The 22,484-nt window shown below is 33.6% G+C and overlaps 1 protein-coding gene across 2 annotated transcripts in view; it reads right to left on the bottom strand.

The window, feature by feature from the left end:
* LOC129804462 (glutamate decarboxylase) overlaps positions 1-19,038 on the bottom strand; it is a 30,052-nt gene extending 11,014 nt beyond the window's left edge. Inside the window, exons 1-5 of one of the 2 annotated variants that reach the window (XM_055851781.1) lie at positions 18,521-19,038; positions 17,150-17,218; positions 12,034-12,270; positions 4,645-5,213; positions 4,517-4,584 (exon numbers count right to left, since the gene is read on the bottom strand). In XM_055851781.1, the coding sequence (XP_055707756.1) occupies positions 4,517-4,584; positions 4,645-5,213; positions 12,034-12,270; positions 17,150-17,210 (935 nt within the window). In that variant the 5' untranslated portion in view covers positions 17,211-17,218; positions 18,521-19,038. The remainder of the gene's footprint in view (positions 1-4,516; positions 4,585-4,644; positions 5,214-12,033; positions 12,271-17,149; positions 17,219-18,520) is intronic. The other variant, XM_055851780.1, reaches the window with a different exon arrangement.
* Positions 19,039-22,484: the final 3,446 nt, after the last annotated feature.

Below are 22,484 nucleotides of genomic sequence, written 5' to 3'. Positions count from 1 at the left end.
TGTAGTGTTATGAAACTATTACTTAAATTAGTGTTCTAGGGCAACGTGTGGTATTTCGGGACACTTTTTAGCACTTTTAAGTTTCAAACAGATTAACGACTTCTCAAATAATTTTTTTCTTTGTTGATACTAATATTTATATTCCTTATGCTATACAGAATAAGATTCTTATCGAAAAATGTTAAAAATGCATCATTTTTTATACAAAATAGCAAAAAATGTATAAAAGTAAGAGTGGTATATATTTGGGGACAGTTGGGTATTTCGGGATAGGCAAAAGTCGCTATTTTGAAAATAACTTCCACCGAGCCTGATTATTTACCTTTAAGTAGAAGTTCTAAACTTCGCTCTTTCATAAAGTTTTTGTTAAAAATTTCACTTTTAAAGTGACTTAAATCGAAAAAAAAACTAAGCACTGTTTGTGTTGACATCTGCAAAATTGACCACACTGAAGGTCTTGTAAAAAGTGAAATGTGACACTAACAATTCACGCGTATTTCAAGCTTTAAATTAAATAAAATTTCAGGAGTTTTATGTTTATCTGATACGTAAAGAGCTTACCATTTAATATAGAACTTAAAAATAATTAGAAAACAAATATTTATAGCATTTTTGATGTGTCCCAAATAGAGTTGGTAAATTTCAAGAAATTTCATGAATTTCCGCCTAAAGTAGGTGGCAACTGCTGTGAAATTTCTGAAATTTTACCATTTCTAGTCCCAAAATACCCATATTATGTCCCGAAAAGCACCTTGTCCAGAAATACCACACGTTACCGTATATACAAAGTTATTGATATTTAGCATAAAATTTATATATCTTCATTGATTGCATTTGTTTTAAATGGGCGAATATTTCTTTTTAATTGTCTAAAAATTGTTATAAATTATCAAAAAATATATTTTTTAAAAATGAAATATTTCAATAAATCAAACAATTATTATTTTGTGTAGTTGTAATACTAACGAATTGAAATATTAATTCCTCTTAGTGATTTAAGCCCAATATTTAATTTTTCTACATTTCAATCCAAAGTTTTTAAAGGTTCTTGTATAGCTGCTACATTATTAAAAAGCTCGAAAATAATCTATGATTTCTGAATACCAAAAAAAAAAGTTTAGCATTAGGGGAAATTACTCCCCGTTCGAACGTTTATGCCTTCGAATAATGTGAATTTTCTTTTAATTTTCCTAAGAGACTTACACATTTATATTAAATATTAGTTAACTTATTATCAATTTATTAATAATTATGTGATAATTAAGTAAAATCTCTTAGGAAAAATAAAAGAAAAATTCTCAATATTCGAAGGCATGAACGTTCGAAGGGAGAGTACTTTTCTCTATATGGTTTGTTCATTTATATTAATATGCATATATGAAAACAATTCCTTCACCTGACGTCTTATCGTCAAGTTTTACAGGCTAAATATTTTCTACAATCAGGCTGAGTTTATGTACAGGTCTTAAAAAAATGGTAAGAAATGAAAAAAAAAACTCTATTTTGATTTTTTTATATATTAGGAGTGATTAGGGTAAGTGTGCCATATTTCGGCATAGTTGCATGAAAACGCTAAATCAAGTTTGATATGCAATATTTTTAATACAAATTGAATTTTTTGTTATTTCTTCTTAAGCAGTGTTGCTTGGAACCTTGTAGACAGTTTTTCGTCTTCATTTTCTCTAAAATCATTCTTGTTACCGTCGTTGCGGGTGACTTTTCACTCGGGGGGTGACTTTGCACTCTGCTGTTCGTGAAAGTTTGAACAATTCTAGCACTTATTGATAGTCTTCGCCGATCTGGTCTACCATGTCAAAGTATATAGGGATATGTTAAGTACCAAGTAAGGTACAATGATCCTGAAAAGGATTCTTGTAGTTTCAGTAATAGTCAATGAAATGCTAGTATAGGTATTTTGGCAAAAAATGTCTCCGTGAAAAAGTTATCTGAAGATGCAATTCCAAAATCAATTACAGAGAAGTAAATTGCCCAAATCTATTCTAAATTTATCTGGCTAGAATAATCTACTTCCATTTTGTTCATTATTTTTAGTAAATTCCTTTTTTTCACTATAGTCTTCCTAAGAACGCATGATTTATATTATAAAATTACATATAATGGACTTTCTTAAGCTGTATTATAGAAGTATTTGGCTGAACATTATCCAATTTTTTTTATAACTTAAGATAAAATGACCGAGATCTGCAAGATGGTGTGGTCGCCATCTTGATTTGACGATTCTGTCCGCCATTTTGAATAACTGTCAAAACAAAAAACTTATCCGATTGAGCTGAAATTTTAGTATGTTCTGGCTGATGTCAAGACCTTTTCAGAACATATATAAAATCCGACCTACATCAAGCGATTGTCTGGGTACTGGGGCTCTAAGTTCAAAATTTTGACATTTTCATTAAAACAGAACTACGGAGAGCTTCTTTTATCGAAACCATAACAAAAAAGGCAGTATTATCGTTAGGCGATGAGATCTAAATAACAAACAAAAAGAAAAGTAATGTTTTTCTTTATAACAGCATATTATTTGAAGATCTGAAAAACTTTTGCAAAGATGAAAAAATAAAAAAAAAATAAATGCACTTTTCATTTATTTTTTTTTAATTATGTAAGAGTAAATAAATATATAAAATAAAAGCCTCAACCATTTCTAATGGTTACTGAGGCATTTCGTTTAGGTTTTAAAATTCAGGATTAGAAAATAAAGATCGCCAAAATATGAATATTTCAAATTTTTAAACTTTAAGCCTCTGTATCAAGGTAAATACTTGACGTAGACCGTAACATAGATACATTCTGAAAAGGTCTTGATATCAGCAACAACATACTAAAATTTCAACCCAATCGAACTTGTTTTAGATTTTGACAGTTATTCAAAATGGCGGACAGAAACGTCAAATCAAGATGGCGATCATGTCATCTTGTAGATCTCGTGCATCTTACCCTTAGATGTGAAGATCTTCATTGTCGTTTATTATCAGAAATTGTTGATTTTTTAGTATTTATTAAAAAGTGCAAAGTCACCCGCACCTTATCCCAAGTGCAAGCCTTTTTTCTTGATTTTTTTTAAACATAATAAAATTTTATAAAATTAAATACTAGTGGCACAAAATCCATTCATTAACAACTGAATACAAATAATTTTACTCAAAAATCCCCCTCCCTTCACTTTAACTAACCACTTTTAGAGGGCAAAGTTGACAAACAGCGAAAAAACGTGCAAAGTCACCCGCAACGACGGTACATTTTAAAATGAATAAAAATGTAGACATTGCTTTGGTGGTCTATTTCGGCCATCTTCATTCTCATAGCTCCTTACCCTTCGGGAATTCTTCCAATGTCTCTTTCACATCTTCTCATTTAAAGAAGCTACATTTTTTGTTATGTTTTTGCATTGTACAATCTCTAGAGTATGCAAAAATTAAAAATTCAAGGAAATTCGAGGAGTAAAAAAGGTGTCCGGAATTGCAAGCTTGCCGGAATTTGGTACACTTACCCTATATATAATAAATAGAAAATGTAGAGAAGTGTAATTTTTCCTCTTCACAAGTTTCAGAAAATTTCAATTGCTAAAGACATTTGCAGCCACTTTAGGAAAAGTAAAGTTGAGTTTTATTTCATCAAAAAAAATCCTTGAAAACATGTCGGAATCCTTTTCACTTCAAAAAATTTCAAACTTTTCGAGAACTTCTAAAAAATTTCCCTTCTTCGGAACTATTAATTAATCTCCCAATTGTTATGAGTTGAGTGATTTTGGAAATAACTCCATAACACTGCTTAAAGTCCCATAATTAATTCTTTCCACTTCCACTTCATGATTAATTGAGAACAGCACTAAAGTTCTTTTTTTTATTCACTTTCCCTGCGAGGAGCATTGATTAATGATTTTCAATTAAGACGAAATTCATGTATGACTTTAATTATACATTCCGCAGTGAAATCCTTCCTAATGGATGGTTTCTCTGCCACAACCGAATTGTGTTGATATGCAAATTTGACCAATTTCACCAAAACTATTTTATCTTTCGCACTCAGGAAAATGAGAAAATTGACAAGGTTTCAAGGAGGGTTTTCTTTTTGGTTTAAGCTGCGGAGGACTTGGTAAATTTTCCATCTGGTTTTGATGTAGACGCATTCAGTAATCTGCCTCGTTTAGTGCATTCACTGATTTTTAGGCGGATTTACTGAGCACTCCAAATGGGCAGGGAAGGGAGTGCTCAGTAAAATGAGGGGATAAAAGTTGTGGCGAGAAAATCCGTTGATGGAATCAAATCACTTTTGAGGGGGAGGAAAAGCCTTTCCTCATAGTTGGATGAACATTAAAATACAATTTGTTGCAGACGCAGAGGGTTATTTCTCCCGAAAAATAGCCCATTTTGATGCCTCTAGCAGATGCTGGGAATCACTTCTCTTGGGAAGTGTTTGGAAAATTAGCGCACTTATTGGGAATTATCTCACTTTTTATGGGAATATATGGGATGAAGGAAGAAATTTGCAAACTCACCTCTCAATGCCAGAGAGACGTGGATGCCGATATTTCCGCGAAAGGAGCAATCCACCTCCCCAGGCAGCCTAAGAAAAAGCACTTAAGAACAGTCTGTTCCCCGGTATTAAAGATATTTTGGCACTTACATCAACATGAAGCCAGAGATTGTACTTGTCGCAAATGTCGGCGATCTCATTGAGGGGATCAAAAGCACCGAGCACTGTAGTTCCAGCGGTGGCTGATACAAAGAAAGGAATCTGACCCTTGGCCTTTCGCTCCAGTATCATGCGCTCCAATTCTGTGGTGATCATTCGACCGTGCTCATCTGAAGGCACCATGACGCAGTTGTCTGTTCCCAGACCACAAACGGCGGCACAGCTCTTCACGGAATAGTGGCTCTGATCAGATGTAAACATGACCAGGTCACCAGGTAGGGCACGGCTCCCATGCTCCTTGTAGCCAGGGAACATCTTATGGCGAGCCGCAAGGAAGGCGTACAAGTTTGAAATAGAACCGCCAGGAGCTAAAATCGAATCACCACAGTTCCACCCAATGATCTCGCGCATCTTCGTCAACACTACATTTTCCATGAGGATGAACACCGGAGCTATTTCATAGGTGAACATATTCGTATTGGCAGTGGCTGTGAGCCACTCCCCGGCCATGGAGATGATATCGAGGCCACATGAGAGTTGATTGAAGAAATGTGGATGACCTAGAAGTAGAATCGAAATTCGAATTTTCCGTTAAGAAAATTTAAAGAAAATGTATCGGCTTGTTCTTCCTGACATCTTTACCATCATCATTAATAATCACTTAATGCTCAAATAATGCCATAAATGCCAAAAGAATGATGACCTTATGGAGAATCTTCGCAGTTCTCGGAGCATCAAATGTCCCGGAATAATCTTGAAGAGATTTACTAATAGAATACAAATACAGATGGAGGAAAATCCTGAACTTGGCATATAGGGTGGAGGGGGTGGAGTGTGCGAGAGAAGATTAAAACACCCTCAAATGTGGCAGACAAATAAGAGACAATTAAAATCGATAGCAAGAGAGGGCATTAGGGAAGACATGTGAAGCAATTTCACCTCAATCAAGGATCACCCGGCGGATCCAATGATCCCACTTTGATGGAAATCCACTGTAGCGTGAGTAAATGCCCTTATATTGCACCCATTGCTATGTGTTTACCCGGAGAAGAGGCATTCGAGGGATGGAGTCAGAGTTGATAACAAAATTGGCTCAGTTTCTAGATTTAAGATTCGCCGAACAAGTTATTCTCTACATTACATTCTTACTGTTTTCTTACATTTTTTTTAAATTTAGTTTTAAAGTATTGAGAAATTTAAAAAAAAATTAGTGACTTTTTCGAAGTGCAAAAAGGATAGGGGAAAACGCGCTACCTTCAGACGACTTAAACTTTCAACAACTGATTTTTTGTAGACAGATCTTTTAAACTTTTAATATACAAAAAATTGAGAACTCTCTTTTTGATGATTCTACCTTGATTATCTTGATCATTGGTCTCCGGAAAATTAAAAAAAGCTGATCATCAAATTTATTAAAGATTAATTTCTATATTCAATTTTTTCAACTTAGGTTCATGAAAATTTCAGCTTCTGTGGTCCGATGTTAAATGTGACTTCGTCAAATTGCGCCTTATTATTTAATTACCCAACTAGCAAAATTAGCTGCCTTATAGAACCAAATACTTGAAATGATCTCATAATAATCTTCTAAATAGCTGGCAGCGGAATTATAGGATACAGATATAAAAGTCTTATAAGAAGCGTAATACAATTCTACGGTACCCTTTTTATAAGATAATATTTCTCAAGTAAATATCTTCTATAATATTTTACTTAAATCAAGCTCAAAGTATGTGTTAACAAGAACAAAAGCCTTAAGAACTATTTTCTCATAAATCTTATTTAAGGGTGCTACAATTTCTTTTTATAGACTTTTTCAGTACAATCCTTTCCACGCGAAAATATTAGTTAGTCCTATTTTATCGATTTGTTCAATATTTTTTAGAGCCTTCTATCATTTGTTTGCAATTATTACTTCCTGATTTATGAATAAAACCGGAAAAAGATTAATTACGCTGTGAGTTTTCTATTAGGATAGAAGAGCGCAATGCGTACAATATGGAAGAATACTAAAAACTGCTATAAGATTCTCATATTTGCTCTGCAAATAGTCTTATAGAAAAATCTTAGACTTTCAGTATACTAACACTTTTTTCGACGTGAAAAATATCATTATTTCCACAAAAATTTAAAGTAATTCACTTTTATCAGTGTGTACCATTATTTTTTTTGTCTTTCAGTTGCACTTGCACCTTTTTAATTTATAAAAAAATACCATTGGAGCGTCCAAGAAGTATTTTCTCCTTCATTTTGGCTTGTACCGTTCTCAAAATACGATACTCTGCTTTTCTTAAACACCGCTTGTAGTACTCCCGAATGAGTCTCAGTCACCCTTATATGTAAAAGTGGCGCACTACTAAGATGCTCAGGAAGTTCTTCGAGCACTACTGACAAAGAATGTGAGGCATTCTTTCAGAAGATGCTGTAAAACTTAGTAATTTCTTTATTTCTTGAATATACACGCGTTATCACTATACCACAGCACATTTTCACCTTAAAACATTAGCACAATACAGCAAATCTACTCTTATTGAATGAATTTGTGTGAAAAGTGCTTTGCAATCCAAACGCTGCATGCAAAATGTCAACAACTTCCCATAATTTCCCCTTAAATTTGACCTGGATCTATTGAAGATTTGTATCATTCTCATAACAGTCTTCAAAATTTACAAATAAGCGTAAAATTCAGCCGAGACGAAGTTGGGAGGCGTTTCTCATATATCGATTGGATATTAATAAGGAAAAAGAAGACGCGTTCAGCAGATTATTTACAGGGACAAAATGGATTTTCGTGGGTTCGCGGCACAGCTACAGCGACCATCTTTGTATCTCTGGAATGGCGGTAATGGTGAACTAATAAATTCCTAAACATGATAAATTACATTAAAAAATTATAATTACATAAAATAGAATTAGATAAATATGTATAAAAGCGAAAAAAAAGTTTTTTTGTGATTCTTTTAATTATTCTGATTATGGTCTTATAACAGGTTCATATCCATTTATAATATTAAATTTAGAGTATTGTATAAGCATTTTCTCAGAAGATATATAAATGTTTTATAAGATTGTCTCATAGAACTCTTCAGTTTCCTTTCACAGTAATGCTTATAGAGTCACTTGAGCCCTGTAATGGTGCGCCACTTTCATATAAAAAGATCTCAACGACCGTTTTGAGAAAAAATTTTTGAAAAAATTGTTTCTTGTGTAATTAATTAATTATTATTTTTTTTAATAACTCTGCACCTATGGCATGGATTGGTCTCAAATTTTAGTGCGTTATATCTGGAACTAAGAGCTTTCTTTGGGCTATAAAGCAGAGGTGTGCAAAAACCGTTTGAAACCGAATAAACGTCAAATGAAACTTGTTCGTAAATTGTCAAAACACTACCCGAACATATTTATTTTGACGTTTATTCGGTTTCAAACGGTTTTTGCACACCCCTGCAATAAGGGTTCAAAAATTTGCATTTAAAAAATAGATGATATTTAATTTTAAATTTTGAAAATCCATTTTTAAATGCAAATTTTTGAACCCTTATTGCAGGGGTGTGCAAAAACCGTTTGAAACCGAAAAAATGTCAAATGAAACTTGTTCGTCAATTTTTCAAAAAAACTGCCTGAATAAACTTATTTTGACGTTCATTCGGTTTCAAACGGTTATTGCACACCCCTGCTATAAGTGTTCAAAAATTTGCTTTTAAAAATGGATTTTCAAAATTTGAAATTAAATATCATCCAAGTTATTCTTATTTATAAAATTTTCATATATTGTTGCTGATTCACAAGAAAATTAAATTCCTCATCTATTGAACCTTCAACTCTGCTCCCTTTAACATAGCATTTTCCCATCTCTTGCAACCGTCGCAGTCGAATGACTTGGTGGAATTCCGTCGCTTTTCCTCCCTATTCGAGCACATTTTTTTTGGGTAAAAAAATTCATCTTGCAACTTTCAATTTCTCAAATAATCCCCCATTCTTCTTTTGCTCGTGAATGTCTTCTTGCCGTGAATTTTCATTCCTACAGGAGGGTGCCCATTGTCGAGGAGAGGTCAAAAGAATGCACGAAGGGCTGTAATCAAAATCCGTTGTTATTTTCTGACTCGATGCACTAATCTCAGGGTATTGTGAGGGCGAGTCTGCGAGGAATATTGTCGGGGGAAAGTGTTAGACACCACCATTTCCCGTCCATTGAGCGAGAAAACAGACGTATATCCGGATGAGAGGGCGAAAGTGGTGCTCTATCAGAGTGAGGGCTGAGCCTTCAAAAGGATGGCATGTATTTAATCTATAAGCTTTTCTTGGGAAATTATCGCAAAAGTATGGCTTTCCAATTTCTTCCTTGATCAAACACTGGCCGGAAGTTATTTGTGGTGTCTAAATTCAATTTCCAAAAAGAAAAATAGCTTTTTTTTGGAAAGATTTTGGAGCATTTTGCCTAAAGTACTGTCCCTACATGAAAATAACTGGGAAAACTCCTGCTGAAGTGTTATAGATTAAAATTCCAAATAGGCACTTATTAATTCAATAATCCTGGTGGAGTATGTGGCTGGAAAATGAATGGGAAATTGTTTATCGGCGCGTGCCATTTTACGCCCTCCTGAGAGATGTTTGATTGCGTTGGTGGAGGAATTATGAAACCACACAAAGGCCCCTTGATTATCATCCATCACAGGAGATTGGCAAGGCCTTTCTTGTCCAGAAAAAAAGGAATCAATCCGTGGTGTTGTGCAAACACTGCCTGTGGCTGAAGTTTTCAATACCATACTCATGCTATCTTCTCTTGCCCTTTTATGCGACAAAATCTGATTTTTATAGCCTCTCGAGGGGATGAAACGTATGTTTAGCACCCATCCACCCTCCAAGGATTCTCCCGGCAGCCCGATCCATCCAAGACAGAATGCGTGTGTTTTTCTGACACTGCATGGGAACCCTCTTTGGCAAGGGATGTTGTATATGGAATAAATTCCGAGGGGTTGTTATTGCACAAATTGAATGAATAGCCCTCAAATGGATGATGCTGATGGGGTGAGTGAACAAATAATTAAATTCCTTCTCATCACATTCATAAATTTCCTCCTGATTTTTCCACAATTAATTAAATATCATCCCGTCCAATTGGTGTAGACCAAACGAGAGGGGCGCTGCTGGGGAGGCTGCCCTTGGCCACAAACTTTCTCGAGAGACTTTTTAATAAATTTCATTACACATTAAGAGATTCTGGGAAGGATTAAAAGAGTCTAAGAAATTCCATAAAGTCATCATCCTAAAATGTTTGGTTCTTATGTTGCCCCTAAATTGCTTTTAAAATGGTTAAACTTCAGTCTTTAGAGACCATTTGGCCTAAATGATTTAGTAATTCGTAAGGGCACAAACTCTAATTTAACGATGCACCATAGTGATGTTAAATTACCGAAATTTTTACATTTTATACATAAATAAATAATTTGAACTTATAACAAAATAAAAATCCAAGTAATTATCTAATTCTATTATTTAGATTTGGAAAATTTTATGAAAAATCATAATTTGTATTTTATCAATATATTTTTTTAGGTGTGATTCCTTCTAATCACACCTATTGTAATCCTCGGATTTTCTAAAAGTGCTCTGATCGAGCTGAAATTCACAGGATATATGTTTTAAACATCCCTAGTACGCAATATCTCTGGTCTGGAAAGAGATATCTTCATAATTTTTTTTTTAAATATATCTACTCGAGCGTACGACAATTTCTGTGCTATCAGTTTTTTGAAAAACCGGTTCTAAACCGGTTAAAAATCACGTTTTGTGGTTTATCTCGAAAGCTAAGCATGCGATTTTGAAAATTTTATGTTTATGTTGTAGCCCAGAAAATTTAGACCATTTAAAAAAAATAAGACATTCGTGTAACAGTTCTCGAGATATTTCACTTTAAAGATTTCAATTTTAAGAAAATTTGCTAATAGCGTCAGGCGGGAAAAAAAGCGGGAGAAGCGGCGTCGAACAAGCTTTTCCCATATATATAATATACAGCACTCTCTCACTCTCCCTTTCTCTCTCTCTACATAGTGAGCCTATATTCGAAGATTTGTAAGGTGACTTATACAATTCGCGATCCGCGATTTTTTTCACGGAGCGCGTATTTTCTCGCGGATTTTCGCGAGGCGCGAATTATTCCGCGGATTTTCGCGAGGCGCGAATTATTCCGCGGATTTTCGCGGGGAGCGAATTTTTCGCGGATTTTCGCGGGGCGTATATTTTTTCGCGGATTTTTGCGGGGCGCGTACTTTTTCGCGGATTTTCACGTGGCGTATATTTTTCCTCGAATTTTCGCGGGGCGTGAAATTTTTCTCGGGTTTTCGCGGGACCCGAATTTTTTCGTGGATTTTCGCGGGACGCGTATTTTTCGTGGGTAATGAATATCTTCGCGGATTCTCACGGGTCGCTGACAGAGGTTCTAAACAGATGTAAAGTTGAGGCCTCTATCTCTCATAGTTTCCTAGATAATCGACTTTAAAGATTTTCAAACACTTTTATGCATTTCTCATCCAATTTTCCTCATTAATATGTTTATTAATAATAATATGCTTCATACAATTTAAAAATTATTAAACGAAATTTGCATTATTTATGAATAAATTTCGTTCGGGTTTGCCACAATCCAAATTTGTAATGAAGGAATCGCACCTATATAAGCTGATCTAGGCTTATCACTGGCTTCTTTTATATTATGTTTCTGAATGAAACAGTGAATAATTCTATGGATTTTGAAGAAGTTAAAAAGAATTTCATCAGTCCTAAAACTAGCGTTTAAGTAGCACTCTTCGGAAAAAGATCCAGTTACCCCACATTACTATATAGCCATATTTTTTAATTCTTGCTTTCAGGATACAAATTGTGTTTAATTTTTTATTTTTAGGATAAAATTGCAAAAATTTTTACTATTACCGAAACTATCAGTTTTCGATTGAATTGTGCTCACTCTCAAAAAAATTTTTCTTTGTAACAATATAAAAATTTCCACTTATTGGCCGCATGGTACAGTTTTCGGCCACCTCTGTAACCACTTACTGGCCATTTCTAAATCAAACTTTTAGTGCTAATATTCCAGAGAATATTGACGAAAATAATTAATTTAGTTTTGTAAAATAAATATTTTTAAAAACAGAATTTTAAATTTAAAAAAAAATTTTAGTATTATAATTTATGAAAAACGGGGTTATGATTATTTAAAAAAAATACTTAGGCAAATTAGATTTCTTATTTACTATGTAGACTATATTCCATGTAGAATAATGTATAAATACAGACATTATGCATTGTAACATCATTGGATCTATCTCGCCAAAATTACCCTCCAACTTAATCCCTAGGAAAATTAATAGCAATTCAACTTACCAGTCTTCACCTGATACTTGAGTGTTGTGGCACAATCGGCAAGCAATTGCTGCAGAGAGACGGGATTATCAGGAATTTCTAGCTGAAGGAGCTTCTTCATCTCCTCCGGATGGTGAAAGTCCAGCACCTTCTCGTTGCGATCATTTGTCGCTCGGATGAAATCGAGAAGGATATCTATGACTTTGAGCAGGAACTCCTTCGTCTCAGGACCTGCTGTCACTTGATGAGGCAGGATATCTGCAAAAAAAAAATTGAAATTTTCTTCATAATACAATCCTTAATCCTACCATAAATCATCCCTAAACAAACATTTGGAAAAATTATCTCACATTCCGTCGCTTAGTTCATTTTTTATCATTCTCTGTGGAAAAAGAGGGAAAACACCCTCCTGAATTGCGAAAAATAGGAAAAAGGCATCATTGCTCTTCTCCTAAAGATCTAAATCCCAAACTCTACATCATTCTTAATCCTTAAATAGATGGGAAATTGATTTGGTGTATTTCACTTCATTGAGGCGTCAATTCGATTCTACTATATACTATTTGAGTCTCCTCAAGAGGAAATAAATGATGAATGGAAGATTCTTCTGTATCTCCTTTATCTCTGTCTTTAACCAGATGCTCAATTCAAGGACCTACGAAGGTATTTAATGTACTTTTCATTGAGAAAAAATTATTTGTACACTTTTCATACCAAAAAATCTGTCACGAGCAAGGAAAAAGGATAAGAGGCGATTTCTGCATTTGACTTATATTTATTTGGTGTCATTTTTGGCAAATCTCAAACCACTCCCTCAATTCATCATCCTCTAACAACTGCAAGAAGTAGGATAGTTTCTGGCGAGTGTTTTGGGGACAAAAGGCAAACAATTAAGAGGGATGTGGTTTTCTTTTGTGAACATACCAAACAGATAAAATCTCTCTAATATTGCTTAACAATATTGTCTGCTTGTTGGATGAATTTCAGAGAATTAAGGGACAATCAGTAATAAGTTAGGCATGTAAGGGAAAGCTTTCATGCTTCGCACATAATCTGACTTCAAACATTTAATATTTTTTCCATACACCTTTAAAGAATCTGACCTAATGGCACTATACAAAATTTTAAAATAGCCCAGTTTTATGTCACACATTTTCTCGAAAAAATAGGTCAAATTCATTAACGGAACATGAAAAAAATATGAAGTGTTTGAAACTAGTCCCTGGCAAGTTTTCTGAAATTTGAAGCTACTTTCTTATATTCCTACTTAAATTTATATGGAATTTTTTTTGCACTCGCGACCGTTACGGCAAATATCTAAAAAGTGAGAAGTTTTTTCGCATTATAAGATACCTTACCGTATGGAGGGATAACTATACTAAATTTTTGTTTAAATACATTTTTTTTCTCGGAGCACTGTGAGCTGAGTCCGAGATCAATTTAGGAAATTGGCTTCAAATAGCTCCATATAAAAGGATCAACTTTCCAGGTGCTTGGTTTGAAGCCATAGTATGTGCGAAACCTGAAAGCCTCTTGCTATTTGTATTTACAATGAGATTCAAGAATTTAGGAAATATATGAATTATGAATTTCCTCTGAGATTTTCGTAAAATAAAAACACTTTTTATTGTATGGTGTTCGAATAGTATACTTTAATGACTAAAATATGGAAATTTCTTAAAATCTCCGAGTTACAATCTCATATCGTTCGATATCTAGACACAGTGTCGGCCAAAAATTGCTTGACAAATCTATGTTAGAAAACCACGTAGAAAAATGATAGAAAAATTAACTTTTTAATTTTTTTCTTTTTGCAAATGAGTAGCTTGTAATCCATAGACGTTATTTATGTATTTCAAAAAATTAATTAATTTTATTTCATATAATATATAAATGTTTTCCAGAAATTGAGCATTTTTCATCGGCCAAAAGTTTCTTTACACATTTGTAAAACTTACTCAAAATGGTCAAATACATACAATTAACTTCTTTCAACCCAGCTATATTTTGAAATTATGAAGTTTGAGAGACAAATAGTGGGTTTGCAAATTTTTAAAGTTTCCATTGATCAATTTAAGCACATAAGAGATGATAAATAATAATAAAATAATGTATTTTTTGTTAATTTATAATTTAGGTTAGGCAAGTTATAAAAAAATTCAAAGAAGGAAAATCGTTCAAAGATACTTCCGGAATGAATCTGTGTTGTCAATTGTTTAATTTTGTGGAAATTTACGACAGGATATACATAAAATCGTCAAATTTTATGGTAAAACGCTTCTGATAGACCTAGTTCTGGAAAACATTTTTGGTAGACCTAGGGTTTCAATAGTGACTTTATGATTATCTGCTCCCGATATTCAGAGTCATTTGCTTGCAGAAGGAATAACTGGACCTTATCATTACAAAAATTAAGCCCAAATTGATAAAAGTGGTAAGAATATGGTTGGATGACTCCTAGGATTTCATGGGTAAGCAAGTCCAATTTGGCTAAAGGGTTACAGATTGACTTTTTCAACAATTTTAAAATTAAAATAAAACCTTTTATTTATTTTTTTTCAATGTCATTCAAGTCCTTTGGTGAAGTTCTATTCAAGTAAACATTACCATGTTCAAGGAAGTCTTTTTACGATTTAGGAATCGTATTCTTGTTCGTATTTTCTTATAAGATTTTTAAATTTAGGACAGAATCATATTGACAGTAAAATTCTCACCGTATTTCGTTAATTCACGTATTTTCATTGCAATTCTTACGCAAATTCTCGATTACCGTATTACCTTATCTCATACTCGGTGGCACTAGGTGAAAAAAAAATATAATAAAATTGAAAAAATAAAACGAAAATGCGTTTATACGGTGTGCAAAAAACTGTATGATTCATTTCTCTTACAGTTTTTTTTCTGCTCACCGTTTATCGAATTTTCCTTTTATTTCTTCAATTTTATTATACTATTTTCACCTAGTGCCACGGAGTATGAGACAAGGTAATACGGTAATGGAAAATTTGCGTAAGAATTGCAATGAAAATGCATAAATTAATGGAATAGGGGAATGGTTCGCACAGAGTGAACCTTCAAACAACGCAAATTTTCTATTTGTTTGCAGCTAGTTCGTCATTTCTTAGCCATAAGATAGATAGATCATTATTAAGCTCATGAAACGAGATGAGAAATGGTAGGTCAGTTTTTTGCAAACAAAGAGAAAATTAGCATCGTTTGAAGGTTCACTCTGTGCGAACAATGCCTACATTCCTCTACAGTGAGGCTACGGCGAGGATTTTATTATCAATGTGATTCTGCCCTTATTAATATTGTTTATTTTGCATAAATATTGTTTCAAAGATACCGAAAAAATAATTATCTTGGAATTATGCACGTTTTTTTAGGTCAACAAATAAACTATAAAATAAATCAAAAATCAATGATAGATATTCCCATTTAAGTGAAATGCTTTAAAAGCATTGAGTAATAAAATTAGCTAAGTATGTAATTTCACTCGTTAATTTTTGAAAAAAAGTTTTTTTCTCTATAAAATTGAAAAACACGATTCTACTATTTCGTAGGGTATGTGTACCAAATTCCGGCCAGCATGCAATTTCGTCTACTTCTTTTGTTCCTCAAATTTCTATGAATTTTTAGTTTTTAAATACTCTAGAGATTATACATTGCAAAAAATAACAAAAAAATGTCACTTCGGCAAACGAGATGATGTGAAAAAGGCATTGGAAGAATTTCGGAAGGGCAAGGAATTATAAAAATGAAGGTGCCCGAAATAGGCCATTAAAGCTATGTCTACATTTTTATACATTTAAAATGTATTAAAATGATTTTTAGAGAAAATAAAGGCGATATACGGTCTACAAGGTTCTAAGAAACACTCCTTAAAAAGAAGTAATTAAAAAATCAATTTGTATTGAAAATAATGCATTTCAAACTTAAGACTTCGTCGCTTGCATGCAACTATGCCGAAATTGGCACACTTACCCTATAAGTAATATAATTTCTTTCTTTCTAAAAGGTAATTAATTCTCAATGTGTAAAAGAAAATAGTATCTAGAATCAATTTAAAAGGTTTAGTTGTTAATAAAAATATTTATAGGTTTTAATTCATAAATTGTTCTTATAAATTGTTCACAAATATTTTACTTCATGTAAAAGTAACAATCCTGAGGATTGCTAATGAGCAAAACCTCTACATGTCTATTAAAACATAATTTCAGAAAATTTCATTAATTGTTTATTAGTGACATTTTTATTTTCAGACTTTTATATTTTTTTTAAATATTAAAAAAATATTTAAAATTTAGGAACTTCCTTCAAATTTTATTAAATCTATTTATTTTTCTTTACATGAGATTTGAAGTTAAAATCAATTATGTAACATTTTAGCAAAATCTCTGACTATGTGACACCATTTTATTGCAATCATTGTGCAATAAAATCCTTGAAACAATTACCATTATACTCTGCACTGATCTTTTGACTCTGGATTAATATCGTTTTAATTACAAAAGTTCATTTAATTTATTTCACTGAATTGAAATCGGGGATGTGAGACAGTAAAAAACCTGACCCCGTACGGGACACTCCCCCAAAAATCATCCAGACTTTTTGCCTCTACCATGAAAATTTTACGTAACTCGTTGGAATGAAAATGTGTTACAAAAGTTACATAACATTTCGGAAACGACGTCACGAGAGTAGTGCGCATGTGGCGAGAAAAAGCCACAAATCCACCAACATCCCCTTTTTCCCAGAAAGGCTCATTTTTTGCGCCTCCATCGAGCATCTGGGTGTCTGATAAAAAAAAAGGAGCTCGTGAGCTGACTTTATTGAATTTTTATCTCGAGCAGGAGGAGTGTGAATGATTCTGACAATAATTTTCCTCCCCTCATACATAGATTGAATTAAAATGTCTATGTAATTGATACTTGGGTGATGTTGCACAGGAAATCCCTGAGGAATTTTCTGCAAGGGTGCGAGAGTTGGGATGAAATCCCGCTGGGATTGTGACATAAGTGGGTGTTTAGGCTCATTTCCGGACTGTCGGAAGTCACCGCAATCGCTCATCTTTATCTCCTTGAGTGAGATGTGGTCCTAAACCCTTATTCTAGTAACAAAATTAACTTTATCTTACCCTGTGCCGTGAGTCTGGCCGTCCGATCCGACAATTTGTAATTCGTGGGGTTGACTGCCATTTTCTCCTCTGCATTGGAAAATTTAAAAATTTATTTAATCATAAATAGGAGTTTGGGTTATATGCAAGACTTTCATGCAATTCAGCGAGGTACAAAATACCCAAGAAGCATCAGCAGTTGAAATTTGGACATTTTTTTCGTTTTACGTATGACTTTTTTAGCACGACTTTAAATCGTGTTAAATTAAATTTGATGGGGATTATAGGGCTTATAAAACAAATTTATTTGCAAAAAGTAATTATTTTAACAAAATATTGGGCTGATGATCGGAATCCTGAAATAAAAATCCGAGGAGAAATCCAGAAAGTTTCGCAATTTTGATGGAAATTTTACGTTTTGGATTTTTGATATTTTGAGAACGAACAAACAAACCATAGATATGTTAAAAATTACATATCCAAAGATTCAGTAAATTATGTATGTAAAATGTTAAATTTTATTAACTTTGATCCTCTCTGAAGGTTTTGTAATAGTAACTGTTCGCTAAAATAAACTAAATGTATTTATTTTTCAAAAAAGTGTATTTTTTGTATTCAAAAACAGAGATTTTTTATGGTACTTTGTCGTAAATGAAAACATTAAAGCTTTTGCAGTTACGTTTCTTAAAACCGATATTACAACAATTGTATGCCGCGGATTATCTGATAAAATTTTCAATTTTCTCCTTATGGCCTCTACACATTGGGAGTAACTTTTGTCAAAAATTGCTTTTTATAAGGAAATTCCCTGCAGCGTTGTAGGGAGAAACGTCAAATTTCTGTCAAAAACGCAATTTTTGACGAAAATTGCTCCCAATGTGTAGACACCTTTACTGTTGATTTGAATATTTTTTTAAATTTGTTCCTTTTGGTTTTTCTCGTCCGAAAGCACATTTTGTATAAAACAAAATTAAGTCGGAAATATAGGGGAATGTTGGCATGGTTCGCATAGACTAAACCTTCAAACAACGCAAATTTTCTCATTGTTTGCAAAGACCTAGTTCGTTATTTCTTAGCCATATGATAGATCATTATTAAGCTCATGAAAAAAGATGAGAAGTGGTAGGTCAGCTCTTTGCAAACAAAGAGAAAATTCGCATCGTTTGAAGGTTCACTCTGTGCGAACCATGCCTACATTCCCCTAAGAAACGTTTTAAATATAAAAAATATTAAATAATGCAAGCTACTTAAGTTTATAACCAAATTTGCGACTAGGTGATGCTGCTTGGGTACAAAAAAAACTACTATAATTGATTTTTAAGCTCGTGAGATGCGTAATTTTGAAAAAAGATGCGCTATAAAGTGAAAATTTCTAAGATGGAATTATTTTACCAATGAATTTGCGGAGATTTTCCACGTAATTCTTTATGAGAATCACTTTGACGGCTTTCACTAGCAACTTTCACCACGAAAAATGTTATGAAATGAGGTTTTGGGATGAGAGAAAATACCTTTTTCAGGGTATCAATTGCACATGAAATCACAGAACTTTGACTAACAACACTCTGCACTGTTTTTTTTTATTTTTAAATTCTTATTTCAGATAATTTTGCAACACTTTAGCAATTTTAAACCCTCGTTGGTTGGATTTTTTTTCTAGGATTTTAGGAAGGAACAGAGATTTTTCTTTTAAATCACAATTTACTCAGTAGAACCTCATTCACAGGGATTTTTCGTGGAATTTTATCACGATTTTTATGCAAGTTGCTAAGGGTGAAAGGTACACCCCAGAATGAATTTTTCTTCTCCTTGTCGGACGGACAAAGTGAGAACTTTCTGTGGATCCACAGTCTGCAGACAGGTCTCCAGCTCAACTGGCGACTTCCACTATTCTGCTCCAGCCTCCGAGTCCTCATCAATATTTCTACCCTCCTCGCAAATGGCGCTCAATGGCGCCTTCTTCGGTGGTGGAAATGACGTCATGGAAGAAGGCGTGGCTTATGTCTCAACCCAAACTTGGGGAACATTCATAAACCCCCCTAATCATCCTACTTCAAACCCTTGAAGAACACCCACACTGCTCCTGTGAATGACGAATTTGTCCCCATGGCATCAATGTATAGACTCTCGATGAGTACATTTCAGGATTGAGAAATAGTTTAGGGTGGCTTAAAGACAAAAAAGGGAATCATGTGGAAAATCGTGATTTCTAATCACTCTGACATTTAGCACTTTAATTATGAATATTTTCACACTCTGCAAGAGAGTTTTATGTGCCACCCACATCATCATTTTGAACAATATGTGTCTGTCCATGGTGTCGTTTGAAAGCACTGTCTGCGGGGCAATTCCCTTTAAGGACAAGAGGATTGGAGAGAATGGAACTAATGCCAGAATCTGTACTAATAGAAACCAGTGGTAAGCCGAGATAAGCTTATGGCCGCTAAGATTCTAGAGATAGACTCTGGTAAATTTATAATGTATATGACCTTCCGTATTTGTTGGATAAGCCTCGATTTCCGATACGAATCGTAAGGTAAACTGTCCTCAAGTCGACCGGTTCCTCAATTCGACCGGTAGAGTTATTTATTCAATTTATTTATATTTGCACTAATATTTGGCGTATGATCTAACATTAATAGATCAATTCTTCCATAAATAAATACGAATCAGTGGCAATTTTATAGAAATTCACCATTAAAACTTTCAAATATTGACCACCGGTCGAGTGGCCAGAACCAATTGGTGAGGCCAATTGGTTCTGGCCAATTGGTCCAATTGCGCCAATACGTCATTGAAAGGGTCTGGATCTAAAGAACACAGTAGGAGTTCTGTTTAATTTAATTGTTTGCGTACCGAAAAACAGAACGAACGATTTTTTATTACAGGGTTAATAAATAATTTAAATCAAATTAATAAATATTTTCATTATGAATTTTGTAGTGTTATTAACCTAGCAAATTGTATAACTTTTTATTTTGACTCAGAACTTAGCTTTGTGGTCTCCGTGGTCTCCCATGGAGATCAGCCAAACCTATCCAAGATATTATTAAATTTAATGGGGTTTTAGCATGACAATGGAATGGATCTGACATCACTATCTTACATTGTTCACCCGATAATTATAATATTTGGCTGAAATCGCTTTATTAATCAATATATAATATCCCGGCTAACACAAGGTAAGCTGTTACTAGCACAATACAATAATTAAAGGCATTGTCCATGCTCTGAAATAAGAGCTTTGTGCAAGTGCATAAAATAAGGCCTTAATAAGTACTTATTAAGTTCTTAATTAAGGAATTTTTTGCGCTACATCTGGTGGCAAAAGAGGAAACTCGAATAAAGAATGTGACGGCCATATCTTGACCATATGATAGAAAGAGATGGATCAACATGACATGTCAGAAAAACATAACCTCTTAAGTGGAAGCAAATGTGTGTCTTTATGCGCAAAAATTTTAGTGATTTAGTGACAAATCTATTGAAAGGAAAAATTAGTGGGATCTACGAAGTCAATTTTGATTTGGTAAGTCTGTCTACAAGGTACAAGCCTTCCATTTAGTTCCAGCTGCCTGAAATTTGCTCACATGTGCCTTTAATTTTGTTTAATTTGTTTAATCGTACCGTCAATTTGCTATACGGGAAAGTGAATTGCAAAAGAATTTCAAATATTCTTTCAAAACTCTCTTTAGATCGTGATCCGGATATGTAAACTACCTAAGAGATTACTAAATTCTGATAATTCCTCTCTTTAGTTCAACCAGAGTATAATCCGGGAGCGTAAGGGGCCCAAGAGAGTATCAAACTCTGATATTTCATACCTTTAGCTTTAGCCCCAAAAACTCGTGTTCCGGGAGTCTAATTTTACCAGATTTTAAATCTACTTTTTTAACCCATCATCTTAATGACTTTCTTTTTCCAAACACGACTCGAATTTTGGTAGAAGGATTTCAAGAGCTCATCCGGTACCAGTTAAAGCTACTTCAAAGAGAATGTGCTTCCGGCTCAACAAGATTTACAGCAACGTTTTTATGAACTACAACAGTGGATAAGTGTATGATAGGACTTTTATTATCAAATAAAAAATATGAGGAATTAAAAAAAAAGTTTCTTAAGCATTAACTACTTAAAAAGTGCTTAGTCGAAAGTCCTTAATTAAGTACTTAGTAAACATACTTTTATGTCCTTAATGCAAACTACTTAATTAAGGACTTTTACAAAAGCCTTAATTAAGTACATAGTGTTAAGGTCGAGTTATGCGACATTAGTTTCACTACTCGCCACAAAGCGCTGACGTTTGTTTCATTTTCATATATTTTTTTAAGTAGTTGGTTGTTCTACAACTCATTAAAATTAAGTTATTGAGTTAAGAACTTGTTTGGTACTTAATAAGTAGTTAATGTGTTAGCCGGGATCTCGTCTTATCGTTGTCTTAGCGTTGGTGTTACGGAGACTCGGTTGGATATCCGGTGAATCCATTTTATTTAGTCCTGATTTGAAGAGGTTGGACTTAACTTTAAAGACACAGAAGCTGCGATTGTAAATAATCTCAGCTATGTTGCCTCATAAACAGGGAATAATCATAAACCGATAATTGAATCTTGCGCAAAAACCACTCAATTAAGTTGTTTTTTGGTTTTCTCATAAAGTAGATTTCTGTTTGGCTTATAGAAAAACTATAAAATTTGTAATTATTCTCTAGTGTTTGTATTAATATTAATAGTAAAATTTTATGTTAGAACCTATATAGGAGTGAAAAAATGTGTGTGTTCAATTGCACACTATGCTATCTCCGAATTACAACTTTTCCAACTTGAAGTTCGTAAATTCCTATGCTGAATAGATTCACTGAAAAGTCACTGACTCACTGATTGAAGGATTCATTGACAAGTCTGAATCTATTTCAAAATCAGTCATAAACCGGATACAAACCGATAATTAATTTTTATCCGAAATTCGATTGTATTATTTTAATAAGGCCTTCACATATTCGGAGCAATTTTTGTCAAAAATTGCTTTTTTGAAGGAAATGGCTTGCACTGATGTAGGTGAAAACGTCAAAATTTTCTCGAAATTCTGTCAAAAATGTCATTTTTGACGAAAATTTCTCCCAAGTAGAGACCTTTACTCCCTAGCTATTTTACAGGATCTTTTGAGTGATTTATCGGTTCATATCCGTTGCTAACCAGTAAACTTAAGAAGAAATGCAGAAAAGAATGTAGAAAGGAACTTAAAAAGAATGCGCAGTGGGAAAACCTTGAAAACTTTTGTGAAATCCTTGAACTCATGAACATGTGCTTTCACCATTATCCTCTTAAGAACTTCATAAATATTTAGGTAAGTAATGTGAACT

This window comes from Phlebotomus papatasi, chromosome 2 (assembly GCF_024763615.1).
Source record: "Phlebotomus papatasi isolate M1 chromosome 2, Ppap_2.1, whole genome shotgun sequence".
Taxonomy (NCBI): domain Eukaryota; kingdom Metazoa; phylum Arthropoda; class Insecta; order Diptera; family Psychodidae; genus Phlebotomus; species Phlebotomus papatasi.
Note: the sequence above shows the minus strand (reverse complement) of the source record. Positions and strands in the feature narration are given on the sequence as shown.